This window comes from Manduca sexta, chromosome 13 (genome assembly GCF_014839805.1).
Source record: "Manduca sexta isolate Smith_Timp_Sample1 chromosome 13, JHU_Msex_v1.0, whole genome shotgun sequence".
Lineage (NCBI taxonomy): Eukaryota > Metazoa > Arthropoda > Insecta > Lepidoptera > Sphingidae > Manduca > Manduca sexta.
In genome coordinates this window covers 8,999,533-9,015,305 of record NC_051127.1, presented here as the reverse complement: position 1 = coordinate 9,015,305, position 15,773 = coordinate 8,999,533, and the positions used below count along the sequence as shown (strand labels likewise).

Below are 15,773 nucleotides of genomic sequence, written 5' to 3'. Positions count from 1 at the left end.
ATATATTATAGATTCAAGTACAGGCATATTTATTGTACATAATATTTACTTTTTTATTCCATTTAAAAAGGGAATTTGTTATGAATTGGTATCAATTCGCCATATTGGAAGTAAATTATCCGGTGTTTCATTTGTAACAATGAAACAACTTTTTTTTTCATATATTTTAAACCCCTAATCGCTTACGACTGAAATAAATACAAATGAAGTAATAATTAAATTGATAATTTTTCGTGGATATTTGGTTAAGACGCATGACTGACGCAAAAATAGCCTGGTATTGGGCATTGTCCTTTTTGTATAATTTATATTCGAGTAAGAATAAACCCATATCGGTTTTAGTTAGTGGTTCAAATGAAACATGTAAGTGTCCTCGACAAGAAAAATCTGAGACATAAAGATCTCAAGAGTTTAAAAATAATTTATTTGAACAACACCAAGAACACTAAATTAGTAAACAATGTCATAACAGAAATATAAACTGCATTGGTTCCGGAACGTTCGTAATAATTCAAAAACCTCGTCGCCTTGTCCATCTCTAGAAGGCAGTCCATGATCTCCTCATTATTAGGGATAATTTCTTCTGGAGGAAGCATGAATCCATACTCTCCGACGTCTCTAAGCTCGAATAAGTAGACGATGGGAATGTCTGCAACTCCCTTCACCCAATCGAAGCTGGCACCACTGACTGGGTCTGGAAGACAGTTGGTCTGTTATTTGGTCTTCTTATAAAATGGTTTTATCCTACTAATATTTTAAATGCGAAAATTTGTGAGGATGGCTGTATGGAACTATGTATGTAATACATACACACTATGTACGTATATGTGTTTGTTCCTTTTTCACGAAAACAATACTGAACGGATTTGGATGAAACTTAACAGTAATATTGGTTATACATTAGAATAACACATAGGCTACAATTTATAATGATTTTGTGTAATTCTGTCATAATATACATATTAAGTAAGTCGGAAAAATAATTATCCCGGACAACTCATTCACGCGGGCGAAGCCGCAAGCAAAAGCTAGTTAACCATAAATATAACTCTGCTTTTTAAATAAATGTCAACAGAGAGATGAGCAACTTGCTTGCCTGATCGGAAGCGTTGCTGCTCAGTAGTAAGACTAAAATTTCGAGTTACAATATTAGCATTGGAACTAAATTAATCTTATGTGTATCTCCAGATATTATATTACTTACATAGAATTTCAGCTGAAGTTCCCACTTTGTAGGCAGTACCATGCCTCTGTTTTAGTTTTTCAGCACCGTAAATTGCAATTTCATACTGTAAGACGTGTGTTCAGTTTTTTAATATATTAGAATATAATAAAATTGTAATATACAGACGTCTGTACATTATAGGTATTGAATAAAAGCTAATATGAGTCATTTATGTAGAGTAATAGAAGCTAAATAACAGTTTTTAGACATTTTGTCTACCAGTCTATATGTTTTTAAACATATCATGCAAAAATTACGATATAGAATTGAATGTAGTTTTTACCGATGTATTGCTAGATGCCTAATTTAAATATATACTCCATGTTATCTTGGAAAACTTTTTTCACGTGGGCAGTGCCGCGAGCAAAAGCTACTAAGTAATATAATAAAAATCACATCAGCAAATATTTGGATTTTCAACATTAAATCAAAAATTATTTAATAATTAAGTATATTTAAAAAAGTGTGCAAGCTGAATAAATTATTTGAAATATAAGGAAATATAAAAATCATTGTTTTAGAGATAAATTTTAATTCAACAATATTTTTTGCTACCTCCGAAACCTAACTTACCATATCAGCATAATTAGAAGCCTGTAGAACTTCATGTCCTTTTACGTGACTGTAAGGAATCAGGATCATCTGGGAGTATGAATGGAAAGCGAAGTAGTAGAGGAAGTTGCCTTTCTGCTTCAGGCTTAGAACATGCTGCATTATGGCCTGAGCTTCGAGTTCAGAGGACGGCGAAGGACCAGCGTACGTCCGACTGCAAGGGTTGGAAGATGCCCCAACAGCTGTAAAAAAATACTAAATTCAAGAACATGATTGAAGAATGTTGACTGCTAAAGAATGCTTTTGGCATATAGACGTTCATAAAGATCAAAATAAATAAAATAATTACAAAAATAATATATACGATATTAAAATAAATACGATGATGTTGCTAAACAAACAAACACATATCATATTTTTTCCCCGAAGTATTAAAGGTGCAAACTGGGCATCCACCTTTCACCTTGAGCATTTTGACCCTTGTGTGTATGTGACAGGGGCGATACTATTGCCATATCATGCACCAATACCAAACTCCGGTTAAAAATACCCAATATCAATTTGTCTAAACCGTAATTTGAAGATAGGATCTTAGAGTGACGTATTGCACTCACAATATAACGTTACTGGAAAAAGTTAGTCTTCATACAATATTCTGTTTATCGCTTTTTTTAATTACTTCGAATGACGAGACTAGCTTGCCGTTCGCCTGATGGTAAGCGATACGACCGCCCATAAAGAGTAGAAACACCATCCAACATCTTGAATTACAAAGTATTGGTTGGTATTCCACTGCGCTCGCCATCCTAAGACATGAGATGTTAAGTCTTATTATGTCCACAGTACTGGTTGGCGGCATAACAGACATTGCGTGGTTACCATGTCGGTTTAAGCTATTCAAAAAACCTTAAGTTTTGTTTTTAAATGTTTTGGAAAGATATGACGTCGGTTGCTGGTCTAAAGACTAAAACAAATCTTTCCTTAAACCTTTTGTGTTGCGCTGACCCCAAATTAAAAGGAATGAGAATAGATAAAGTAAATATTAAATTACTGTCAAACTTACTCATCCAAACATAATCGAAGTTCCTGTTCAAGTCAATTCCATTGCCCAAGTCATTATCATCTTCTGTGCATTCGACGCGGTTGGCAGGGTTTCTGTTCTTTCTCCACATACGGTCCTATTAAAATGTAAGTATGTATGTATATTCTACTGCCATGGAGAGGCTATCATCAACTTTACCAGACAAACGATAAAATAGTGGCAACAAGTTGGCAATATTTTGTTACCTTAGTATAAAAATGACAGACTATATTTCTGAACTAATATAGTGTTAGTTAATTGATAGTGCTTTAACATTTTTTTGTCAATTGTTGTATCAAACTAAATGTTTAAGTAGGTACATACATACATACATAACATCACGCATTTATCCCCGAAGGGGTATGCAGAGGCGCAACTAGGGCACCCACTTTTCGCCAAGTATGTTCCGTCCCATGATGTGATAGGGGGCGAGCCTATCGCCATATCGGGCACAAATTCCAGACTCCGGGCTGATACTGAGCAGAAAAACCCAAATATCACTTTTGCCCGACCCGGGATTCGAACCCAGGACCTCAGAGCGCTATTGTACCGGACATGCAATACAACTACGCCACCGAGGCAGTCGTAAGTAGGTACAATTACATAAATAAAAATGTACGGAAATTGACTTTTTTCTAGGTAAGTAGGTAGGTTATCTTATTATTTCCTTTAAATTGATTAGTGATATATATATTTATATATATATATATATATATATATTTACTATTATCTATATTTGAAATGGAATTAATAATAGTATATGTTGCTGTACAAATACTATAAATGAAAATATTATTCAATTAGAACAAGTATTGGCAAGTAAAGAATTTAAATACTTGCCAATACTTGTTTAGTTACCCAGATTAAAGCCGAAACAAAATGTATGAAAATGGACCTTGAGGTATCGTATCATGATTATTCTTACCCCAGCAAAAGTGTACGAATAACCATCAGGGTTGACTACTGGAAAAATGTGCCATATAAAGTTCTCTGCCAAGGCCCTGACTTCAGGATCATTGCTTGTAAGGAACTCTTTAATAATCCAGGTTACTGTTGCTGGAGAAATCCATTCTCTGGCATGAATACCTCCTTCAATCATAGCAATGCGAGGGTTCTCTCCTCTCTGACCTTCTCTGAAGTCAATGATCACGCCTTTAATCTCGCGGCCTTCTAGCGACCTTCCAATCACTTGAGTGCTGACTACACCTGGATACAAAGTTACCAGCTCATCCAGCCATGCATGGATTTGCTGAAGGTTGTAGTATCTATCCCAGCTGAAGGACCCAAGCCTTGCGCTGCGGTCAGCATTGCTTGCAGGCTGCATTTGTGCATCCATCAATCTATAAAAGAAAGTATTTGTACTTAAACCTACATTTTGACCATGGCTTATAAATATTTTTAAAACCAAGATATCATTTATTTCAGTCTATCGTTATTTGTTATCCATTTGACGTCTTTTATTGCGCAGTAACACTTGAAATAAAGTGAGGTAGATTTCTGATATCTATATCTGTTATAAATAATTAGGCTATTGTATGTAATTGTACTTCAAAAATATTGATAAACTATACGATGTTATTTATGCAAAGAATCTATCTTATTAGGTTTCAATACAGAAAAATGTTTCTCCTACTCTTGATGTTAATGAATTTTTACAGTCTAACTAGATATGTAAGTGTGTCGCGTTCTAGGATCAGCCTGTGTATATCCGGTTGCAACAGGCCAGCATAATTGTATCGATTGCAGAGAGTTAATCATCTCTTTTAATCATTAATTCAATCGAGAGTTAATCATTTCATGTAATAATGAAATTACAAAAAAATCCTCTCGACAGTCGACATTCTATGTGACTCCATTCTTACCATAAGATGTAGCGGGGCCACTTAGCTGTGCCTGTAAAATAAATACTGTCAGCTTGTGTCAGTTCAGTTCAGTGCTCGGTGTCAGTTAAATTCATGCCAATATAGATCTTAGCTTAGCTAATACCGGCAATGCGAGAAGGACAATATCACCCAGAACTTTATCGCTAGAACACATAACTACTTTAGACAACCACGTCGTTCATTTTTACATGCTTTAATATTAGCATCTCTGAGTACAGATAGCTTTCCATTTTCGTCAACATTGTGAATAAAAATTATAATATTCGAGTCATCAACAAACTTATACTTTGCGATCAGCTTATGAGTTGACAAATTTAAAGCCACTTTCCTACTTAGGTTATTATTTCGATACGTACTTTAATTCAATTAATATCTATATCTATTCTAAATTCTTAATACCAATAATCCCAATCGGCTTTAATTATTTTATCATAAAAACTGATGTAGATAATAATAATCACATTAAAAAGGGTAATTACTCCCAAAAAGAAATATTTCGTAAAACATTTTGTGATTACAATTACTTACTTTTTTACGTTTGGTATAGAAACATTTGCAGCTAAACCAACAGATCGCATGTAGGAAACAAACGAAGCATCCTGCGCAGGAGACACCATGATCCTTGCGGGATTGCCGACGGTGACCACGTCGGTCCAAAAGTCGTATTCTTCATTCTTCAAACCGTTCAGTCTTTCCACGTCTAATTCTGATTTTGGATATACATTATACACTTTGTAGTTTTCGTAACTTTTTATCCCATAACTTGTTGTAACAAGCACTGCTATGATCAAAATATTTAAAATCATTTTTTTTGTTGGGAAGAACACCGTTCCGTTTGAAATAGTCAAACGTACTGCAATGTCTTTTGGAGACCATAAAGATAAATATAGGGAGCAATAAATGTTAGATTTGATAAGTTTTATGTTTTAATTGATGTTGTATATTGAATTTTACTTATGTTTTTTATGTAAGGCATTCTGTATCCTCTGTGATAATGTTTTGAAGTCAGTCAGAAAAGTGATGTCTCAATGGACAGTAAGAGAATAGATCAGGGCGCGGTGTTAACAACATAGAAATCACGCAACTACCTCAATATTAGTTTAATCGTTATTTTAATAGTGTTTAGTACGTACATATATAATATATGCCTACAGTCGAAAGGGTAGGCAGAGTGTATCGATTGCCATTGCCCCATTCTGGCACACTTTTTTCACTTCTTCTACCTTCATCAATGTACTCATGCTTTTCCGGCGGTTTGGGTTATTTTTGATCTTCTCGACTTGTTAAGAATGTCAGATATATGCCATTCAAAGGTTCGGTGCGGTTGATCCTTACCGAATTTTCCACCCACACTCGCTATGTAAAAATCTTATCCTCTCGGTCAGTCTGAGTTAGGGTGTAGTATATTTGTTAATTCGTTTACTAATTTGTCCAATTTGGTCTTTACTAAATATTGTTCATCTGTTCTAAAAAGATCAATAAAAAAAATAAAAATGTAAAGTAATATGTTAGGTGTTATTATTAAGAATAACAACATACCATTGTCCTATCCCATAGTAAAATAGTTACTTACTATTTAAGAACAAGCGCCTGCTAAAGTAACGACCGAGTGAAATCTCCTTGGGGTATGAAAGCACTTATAGCAAATTATAGGTACCTTTTCAATGGAAACGAACACCCTATAGTCTTTTTTTGTATTAGGAAATTTAACCATAGAATCATAATAATATTTGGGTTCCTCTTCGGCACTAAGTACTTCCTTACCAAGTCAGCCGTCGGATCGTTATATGTAGGTATCTAGCAGAAAATATCAAGCTACTAATGTCCTGTCCTATACCTTGTCTTGAAATAGTATTACCGAATTAAAATTCGGTGTGAAGATCGAAGAGCGTATCATGTCCATCGCCACTTGTGCCATGGAGACTGTCAAATCAATACAATTCTACTATCTAAATGGTTTATAGAAAATTTATATTGTACTGAGGACTTGACACGATTGAACCACTGTAAAAATACTTTAGCTGTTTAAGCATCTTCTGTATTTCGCCTACCTGCCCACAAGCCTCCGTGGCGCAATGGTTAGCGCGTTCGGCTGTTAACCGAAAGGTTGGTGGTTCGAGCCCACCCGGGGGCGTTCTTTTGATAATTTGTGATTATTTATTTTGACCCTGTAAAATTTAACACATTATTTAGATTCCGACAACACTCTACCATCAGTTTGCAAAGCAGTTCTCATCAGAGCAGAATAAGCTAGAAACTCTAGTATTCCTCTTTAGAATAGTAGTAACTGTATTATGTAGATATTCGTATACATTTTGTACGCAACTAGATAGCAACCATCATGAGATAAATGGCGAACATAATAAATAAATAAAAAAATAATCGATGACTCGCCTTTCAGTGTTACCAAATTTACATCTAAGTCTAGATCAGGTGAACATCATTTTGCTACTATCGAGCAAAGTAACATCTCTCATATATCGATGTCATGTTTAGATTAAATCGTACTACATAATTCAAATGTAATTTCGTTGCGCCAGAATAAAAATAAATATTAGCCAAATTTCAAACTATTTTAAATTTTAAGTCCCCGAAAATGTTAATAATCAAACCATTAGCATGCCAAGGAGCTCACAGTAAACTTGTCAGAACATGCCATTACAGCTGAAAACATAAAGCAGTTTAAGAACCGATTGCACAAATACATAGCTACAATGAAAACCAGTATTAATAGCGAGATACGGGCATTATTGTAATGATCTTATGTTTACGCGAATGATAGACATTAAAATGAAACTATTTTTCGGATTTTATCGCGGTTTTAATATTTTAGTTTTCTCCTGATGTTTCGAAGTCTGTCTTCGTGGTCACGGGGGCGACTGAGGTGTTGTTCATCCGCAAATTCATTTACAATGCGCCACTTATCGGGTATATATTTATTTAATTTTACAAGTATATGGGGTGTATTACTAACAATATTAATATATAATTCTGATCGACAATGTCAAGGGTTGAGCCCACAGGTTACGCTCGCGCACGCGTCCTCCCTTAAACACAGCCAGCTCGGCACTGCGGGAACCTAGGACGACGTCGTGGACGCAGCCCGTAGGCGCGGTGCGGTAAAGGGGCTCGCGTCCAGTTCAGTGCCGAAACAACAGTCCCGTTATAGAGTTCACTATAAACTCCCCCTCCAGGTCACAATCCCGCGCCTACCTACATTATACATTTATACAACTTTTTAAATTTTAGCTGTTGGTCCGATCTACACAGAATGATCTCACACGAAACGTCGGAAGAAAACTAAAATATTAAAACCACGATAAAATCCGAAAAATAGTTTAATTTTAATTATCGGTTGTCTCAACTGCCTGCCCGATTATATATTGTTGGATATAAATATTGTTGTGAGGGTATTTGTGATACCTTTTGCTATAAAAACACACAGCGTTTGACAGACCGAGGCAGTCGTCAATCAGCAGCGAGCAGTTGTTCATTACCAGTCGTAAGTACCGGTTGTTCGGTTTGAGTAATATCTTTGAAAGTATATCTGTAGTCAGTGATATTTCTTTTTATTTTAATAAAAATCGCTTCAGTTCCTAACAATATATAATAATAATAATAATAAGCCCGCAGGGACGGCTTCTTGGCAAACCGAAGGTGAATGGCGACACCGCGTTCCCTGATTCCGTGTGGACTGGCCGGCTAGGGTTGGGACTCCTCCAGAGTGGAAGTACTCCATCTGCGTAAGAATTCGCGTGCTAATCTACGTGTTAATTCTAATTAACAACAATATTTACAAGATCATTTTGTACGTAAGTTACACTTACAATTGAAAATAATGTATACTGTTGATTATTATCATAATAAAGATAAAATGTTGAGAAATTGTGCTCAATAAATAGATTATGATAAATTTTATCGATAAAATGATACGTATCTAAGTGTTTAACTCTTGACAGGTTATAATTTACAATTATAGACCGGACATCAAGTGCTCCAAAATTTTTGCTTATTTCTACTTATTAGCAATTAGTAATAAGTTGCTGTATTATTTAAAATGTTCGAGTGATAAGACGTGTCAGTTTCCTTTGTTAAATAACATATTAACAGAAAGGTAGTGCATGTACATGTCTATTAAAACGTGCAAAATCACATTAAGTATTTTACATCCATGTTTTGCTATTTCACCATAGATTGAGTAACCATCGCATGAGCGCACACTTCTTAACTTTAAGTTTACTGTTTTGCTATATAGCCGTAACCTTACATAATCATGTTTTTGATTAATTATAGGCAAAAATAGGTTTATAAATTTTTTAATTCCTCAAACTTAATCAATATATCTGTATCAGACGCTATTATAATAAATTATATTATCGAAGCTCGTGCCGGTCATTAGTGATAACTTTGTATATTTCATGTTTTAGCTGATAAAATAGATTGCATCGAACGTAAATGAAGAATGATTGGACAAACCACATTTTTGGACTTAACTGATCAAATATTTGTTATCATACATCATAGAAACGAGCGCTGATAGCCTAGTTAGATCTGTAGAACGGACTGCTGAGGCGAATGTCCGCAGGTTCAAATCCCAATGACATACACTCAAAGTTTTCTAAAATTATGCGTGTATTCTTTGTAAATTATCGCTTACTTTAACAATAGAGGAAAACATCGTGAGGGGACCTGCATACCTGAGAAGTTCTTTATAGGAATTTTGAGGGTATGTGAAATCTACCAATCCGCACTAGGCCAGCGTCGTGGACAAGGCCTAATCCCTCTCAATAGCGGAGGAGGCCCATGTCCAGCAGTGGGACAGTATATAACACAGGGCTGAATTATTATTACATCATATACATGCTTGCTTATTTTATCTCATATAATATTAAGGCTTATACTTCAGTATTTTACACTACCAAAAGGCGCATGACGACGGGCAGGTAAAACCTAAGCAATGTAACCTGAAACCTTTCTGCAAATTGTTTATAAAGACTTGCGCCGATCTTATATCAGATTTGGATGAGGTAGTAATATAAAAATCAGGCAGAGTACATTCTAAAATGAAGATTTATGTGTATAACGTATGATTAAAAGTTGAGGGACTAAATGCTCTCTGATCAAGTTCTGAATTAATTTTATATTTTAGGCTGCTTATTATCAAGAATATATGTAAGGGTTTCAAAAAATATTATTAATACGGATGTTATATTAAATTAATTTATTAAAAATTAATTATGAAACACAGAATTACAATATTTTTATGAAATAACGATTAAAATAGATTATGAAACAGTTTGTTAAAATAATAAACAAACCAAACCAGAGAATGCAAGCAGAACTACAGAAAGAACATTAGCAACTCCAGCAGAATAGTATCCCAAAATTCTGGTGGTTCTGTCCATCTCAATGATCCCGTCCATGATCTCCAAGTTGTTGGGGATGATCTGCTCTGGAGGCAAGAGGAAGCCGTACTCTCCCATGTCCCTGAGTTCCACGAGGTACGACACAGGGATGTCGGTCACGAGTTTCACCCAGTCAAAGCTGGATCCACTCATCGGATCTGAAAAAAAAGCAACAATTCAGACCAAATTAAGGAAGTAAAAAGTTGAACGCTACCAGGTCTGCGAAAAACTGGGGCCTAATTAAACAGTGAACGACTTGCGGCTGATGATGATAATAATGAACTCTTGTAAATGGCTGAAGTAACGATATCTAAAATCTTGTATAAGGGATTTAGGGTGTATGCTGACAGTGTTATTAAGGACAATGATGAATACGTAGATGATAGATTTAGCGAAGAAAGCCCAGTAAGGGTAGAAGACTTAGGAAGACAATAGTGATAGAAATTAAGTATAATATACTCGTAATACAACGTACGAGATCGAAAAATGATGATGAATAATTCTCAGTATGCAACTGGAATGAAATAATTATGGGAGGGTTGCAGTAAAAATGTATATTCCGAATCCGCTGAAACAGTATAGTCACAGTTCAAATACCACCTTCTGCAGTGGGTCATTTTACCACGCCCCGCATAAAACAAAACCCATAGAGAACAAACGAGAAGTAATAGCTTTCTCATGAATTACGTATAGTGAGTAATATTTAGGGCATAACATTTTCCTGCCTCGCCCAATACTTGTTCTTTTTCTTTAGGATAGCAGTATACCTATCTTCTGATATTTTGAGTGTTTATGGGAGATAGAAATCAATTATCATGTGCTTGTTTGTCGATTGATGCCATGGGAAATGAAATTGTGCCACGTTTGATGAGTTTGATAGTAAATAATAATACTTACACAATACATCTGCCGCTACTCCAACTCGGTATGATGTTCCGAATCTCCTGGACACCGCATCTGCACCTCTCTTGGCAATTTCATACTGTTAAACATTAAATGTACTTATAGTTATTGCAATTTATAAGTGTACGTAAACCTTATTTTGGTGTTTTATAAGGAAATGTATAAACTATGTTAATTTGTTAGTACTTAGGAATATATATTTTATTCCATACCTAGCGTAAACATCCACGCGTTTATAAAAAAAATATATATATAATGAAAGTCACAAGTCATTATAAAATAGGTACTATAGAACTATAAATAGGTACTAGAGCAATAAATTAAATTTGCCTCTCATCCTTTAAGTAGTAACTGCCTAACCTACGATAAGACTGGGTACAATGTTAAATTGAAACGCAACAATGCATGCACCTTTTTTCTGTCGTAGGAAAAAATATGCTATAGTTGCTTTCCTGGTACCGGTGGAGCAGAAGAATGGTGCAGAATATTGCTTTGCAGAAATTGACGTAGCGGTATTATTGACGTGGATCCTCGCATACAAGCAATGTAATACCTAATAAAGATTAATAATTTTGAATTTACTAACCATATCCGCATAATTTCTGTTTTGGAGAACTTCATGGCCCCTTACATTGCTGTAGGGTATGACGATGAGCTGCGTGTACGAGTGGAAGGCGAGGTAGTAGATGAGCCTACCCTGCTGGTTCAAATTCAGCACATATTGGGCAATAGCTCGGGATTCTGGCTCGGAAAACGCCGTCGGCCCGGCGTAGGTGATCGAGCATGAGTTGTTTGATGCTCCCACAGCTTAAAGAAATGATCACATTAATAATTAAAATTAAACTATTTATCGGGTTTTATCACGGTTTTTTATATTTTAATTTTCTCCCGACGTTTCGAAGACTTTGCAGCCTTCGTGGTCACGGAGTGGACTCAGATATTCGTCATCCGCAAAGTCAAAGTTACAATATCAACCAACATTTAAAAATCCTGGTCAGACCTTAAGTCGTACTGTGTATTGGAAACAGACCCATACTGGTAAATATCTGAACGGCGAATCTCATCACCATCCTAAACAGTCGGCTATCGTGGGCAAATCGTTATTTCAAAGAGTGACGAGAAACACCTGGTCCCTGAGGTGCGAGACAACAAGCTCCAAATTCCACGCCGCCATCACAGAAACCGAGTGAAACCAGCCACAATTGAACTTGTTCCAGTTGAATTACCATATTATGTAAAAGGAATCACCAAGAAGATTGGCTACATCCTGAAGTGAGCTTCCATAAAAACATATTTTAAGCCAGCTAAGAAGATTAGTCAATCTTCACCACCTATCAAGTGCTATATACCTCTGCAAGAACCGAGAGTATACAAGATGGATTATATTATAGCCCTTAACCTGCTTAGCAGTAGTGGAGTTCTGTGGGTATTTGTGAGACAAAATATAATACATGGACGATAGCCTAGTTGGTTGTGAAACGGACTACCGAGAGGAATGTTCGCAAGTTTAAAATCCAAGGGCACATATCTCTGATTTTTCTACAATTTAGTGTGCATTCTTTGTGAATTATTGCATGCTTTAACGGTTAAGGAAACAACGTGAGGAGATCTGCATACCTGAGAAGTTTTCTATATGGATTTTGAGGGTGTGTGAAGTCTACCAATGCGCACTAGACCAGCGTGGTGGATTAAGTCCTAATCCCTCTCAGTAGTACAGGAGGCCCGCGTCCAACAGTGGGACAGTATATATTATAGGGCTGATATTATTATACATATAATACTTACAGTAGGAAATTAGAATTGCCTCAGAAGTGACGAAATAGGGTGATAGTAAAACAATAATTATATAAAAATACATACACAACCAGGCGAAATCAAAGTTCCTGTTCAAGTCGACTCCATGGCTCATGTCATCAGGCTCTCCGTATGGTGCGCATGATTTAAAGTTTTCTGGACTACGGTTCTTCCTCCACATACGATGCTGTCAAATAAAATAAATCTATTAAGTACTCTACTATTTAAATAAGAGGATCTTAACTGTGCTTATGTCCTTATATTTAAACAACTGCATACTTAGCGTAGTTAAATTACGGTACGACTACATTATTCAGGACTCGGGATCATTCTTCGGGTCGGACAAAGTGATATTGGTTTCTGTAGTTAGTATCAGCCTCGAGTATGGAATTTGCGCTCGATATGGCGATAAGTTCTTCCCGCATCACATCATACGACGGAATACCAACGGTGGAATGTAAGAGTACCAGATGGGATTCTGTTTACCCCTTCCAAGGTTAAAGACGTGAGAGTGTATTTATGTTATTTCAATATGGAAATGCTGAAACACACTTTTGAAACAATTTAGCTTTAGCTTCTTTGCATAAACTTGCAGTTTATCTCCATTGAATACGCACATATCCTGAGTCATGTTAAATTTCAACAAGTAGGACAGTGTATTACCCGATCCGGGGTGTGAACTTGTAACTATGGCTTTTGTATCGTGGGACAAAGTTATTCATAACAGCATAGAATATTTCCATATAGCTTTAACAGCAATCGTTTAAGATGGGGATTTAAAAAAATATATTATTACAGATACTGCAGTATTAGCTGTATTATAGTTATTAGTGAATAAAGGCGGAAAAATTATAATTAACTCTAAGTCTTTATGAAATTGTTGTTATCACTTAATGCAATGATTGATCACTTGTCGTTATTATATCTTTATCCTTGCACATATTTCATTATCTAATATTCATTTCTTAATCGCCTATTATCCTTTTATTACTAAGGTTATTTTATCATAATGAATATTAAAATAGTTTTCTTTTTATAAGAATGCTGAGAATGTAATCAGTATGTATAATAAGGATTATCCGGGATAGCAATGACGTCCTAGGGCCAGCCAGGAAAACGCCTTGTTTTGATAACCGCAAATATATCCAGACATATTATAAAACAAAGTCGCCTTTCCTGTCTGTCTGTATGTTATCGATTTTCACAAAATCTGCTGAATGGATTTTTATGAAATTTGGTATGGAGATAATTTAAGTTTCTGGGAAGTTTATATGCTACTTGTTTATCCCGGGAAACTATATAGCGGGACTTTTATCCTGGAAAACACCTTCATACAGGCGAAGCTACGAGCAAAATCTATTATAACGTAAAAATATTATATTGTACAATACATACCGTGTTAAATGTGTACTCGTATCCATCAGGATTGACTACAGGGAATATATGCCAGTCCAAATCCTCAGCCATCGCCCTAACAGCTGGATCGGTGCTTGTCAAGAATTCCTTAATAATCCAAGTCACTGTAGCAGGGCAGATCCATTCTCTCGAATGAAGGGTGCCTTCGAGAATACCAATATAGTTTGTATTATTATTTCTGTTAGGTTTGTAGTTAATTCTGATTCCCTTGATCTCTCTGTTCTCAACAGAATATCCCATAACAACACTGGATACGATGTCGGGATATGCAGCTACCAATCTATCAAGCCATGCGTTTATTGTTGCAAGGTTGTGATATCTGTCCCATGTTAAACCGTAAAATGGTTCTGAATTTGAAGCGTTTCTGGCAATTGCTGGTCTCATTTGATTTCGAACAGCTCTGGAATAAAGAAAACAAATATTTTTAGATATTTTTTTATTGCCTTGAATGACGAGACGAGCTTGCCATTCGTCTGATGATAAATGATATGACCACCCATAAACAGTAGAAACATCACACAACACCTTGAATTACAAAGTATTGTTTGGTATTCTACTGCCTCGCCATTCTGAGACATGAGATGTTAAGTCTTATTATGTCCAATAGTTACACTAGCTACAATGTTCTTCAAACCGGAACACAACAATGACTACACAGTACACACTGCTGCTAACAAGAAATAACTACTTTTTACAGATTTTAAATAAACAACACTGGGGTCCGTTGATTACTAATTATTATTAGTTTAGATATGATTAATTAAATACTTTAATTAAAGGTTTAGATATGATTAATTAAATACTTGAAATACAAATATATTGAGTAAGATTTGTAACCTTAAGTGTAGAACTTGAACTTCCCTGTTGGTCTTACGTAAAGTATCTAGATCCGTTACTTAATCACTTAAAATAACATTGCATCAAGGTGTTATGAAACGATTTTTATAAATTTGCTAATATTTGACTTACCGGGCTGAAATCAAATTACTTACTTCTCAACATCAGAAATGGTCTCCACAACTTCGATGTTAGCATCTTTCATTTTACCAAGGAAGACTCCTTGTTTGTCACCTGACACCATGATCCTCACTTTGTGGTCTACATCGAAATAGTCTTCCCAAAACTCTCCGATTCCACTATCTTGAACTTCAGTCAAAACATTCACTTCATTTTCATTCTTAGGTTCTATTTGATATACTTTGTAGCCATCGTAACTTCTTAATCCGCTAACAGTGGCTACACCAATAAATAAAATTAAATAACTTAATTTACTCATCCTGACATCCGCATTAACCCTACATGGATTGATTAGTGAATATTTTTAAGTTCTGTAATATTATCGGTGTCGAAATTATCTGATAATTGCTTATATCTGGCGTAATCTTAGCAAGCATTAATTTATTAAAGTGTAAATGTACTCATTAATTTGCATTAAAATTATAAGATATGGTGATAAATAAATTTTGTTATTAAATCGCGTTAAAGAAACGGGAGAGAAGTTATGCCAGTAGTTG

The 15,773-nt window shown here is 35.4% G+C and overlaps 2 protein-coding genes, 1 long non-coding RNA gene and 1 other non-coding gene across 4 annotated transcripts; 2 read left to right on the top strand and 2 right to left on the bottom strand.

The window, feature by feature from the left end:
- Positions 1 to 368: 368 nt before the first annotated feature.
- LOC115446446 (zinc carboxypeptidase-like) lies at positions 369 to 5,610 on the bottom strand. The gene is made up of 6 exons (XM_030173118.2): positions 5,270 to 5,610; positions 3,784 to 4,198; positions 2,841 to 2,955; positions 1,799 to 2,019; positions 1,205 to 1,289; positions 369 to 694 (listed from the first exon to the last, which is right to left on the bottom strand). Exons 1-6 carry the CDS (start codon positions 5,545 to 5,547, stop codon positions 423 to 425), a joined length of 1,386 nt encoding a protein of 461 aa, XP_030028978.2. The 5' UTR covers positions 5,548 to 5,610; the 3' UTR covers positions 369 to 422.
- Positions 5,611 to 5,743: 133 nt separating this feature from the next.
- On the top strand, positions 5,744 to 8,895 carry LOC119189171. The gene is made up of 2 exons (XR_005112287.1): positions 5,744 to 8,243; positions 8,368 to 8,895. It is a non-coding gene; the product is annotated as an uncharacterized LOC119189171 (long non-coding RNA).
- Trnan-guu lies at positions 6,803 to 6,875 on the top strand. The gene has a single exon. It is a non-coding gene; the product is annotated as a tRNA-Asn (tRNA).
- A 1,052-nt stretch (positions 8,896 to 9,947) lies between the features above and the next one.
- On the bottom strand, positions 9,948 to 15,573 carry LOC115446448 (zinc carboxypeptidase). Its single transcript, XM_030173120.2, has 6 exons — positions 15,252 to 15,573; positions 14,239 to 14,659; positions 12,910 to 13,030; positions 11,636 to 11,856; positions 11,044 to 11,128; positions 9,948 to 10,304 (listed from the first exon to the last, which is right to left on the bottom strand). Exons 1-6 carry the CDS (start codon positions 15,533 to 15,535, stop codon positions 10,042 to 10,044), a joined length of 1,395 nt encoding a protein of 464 aa, XP_030028980.2. The 5' UTR covers positions 15,536 to 15,573; the 3' UTR covers positions 9,948 to 10,041.
- Between the last annotated feature and the right edge of the window lie 200 nt (positions 15,574 to 15,773).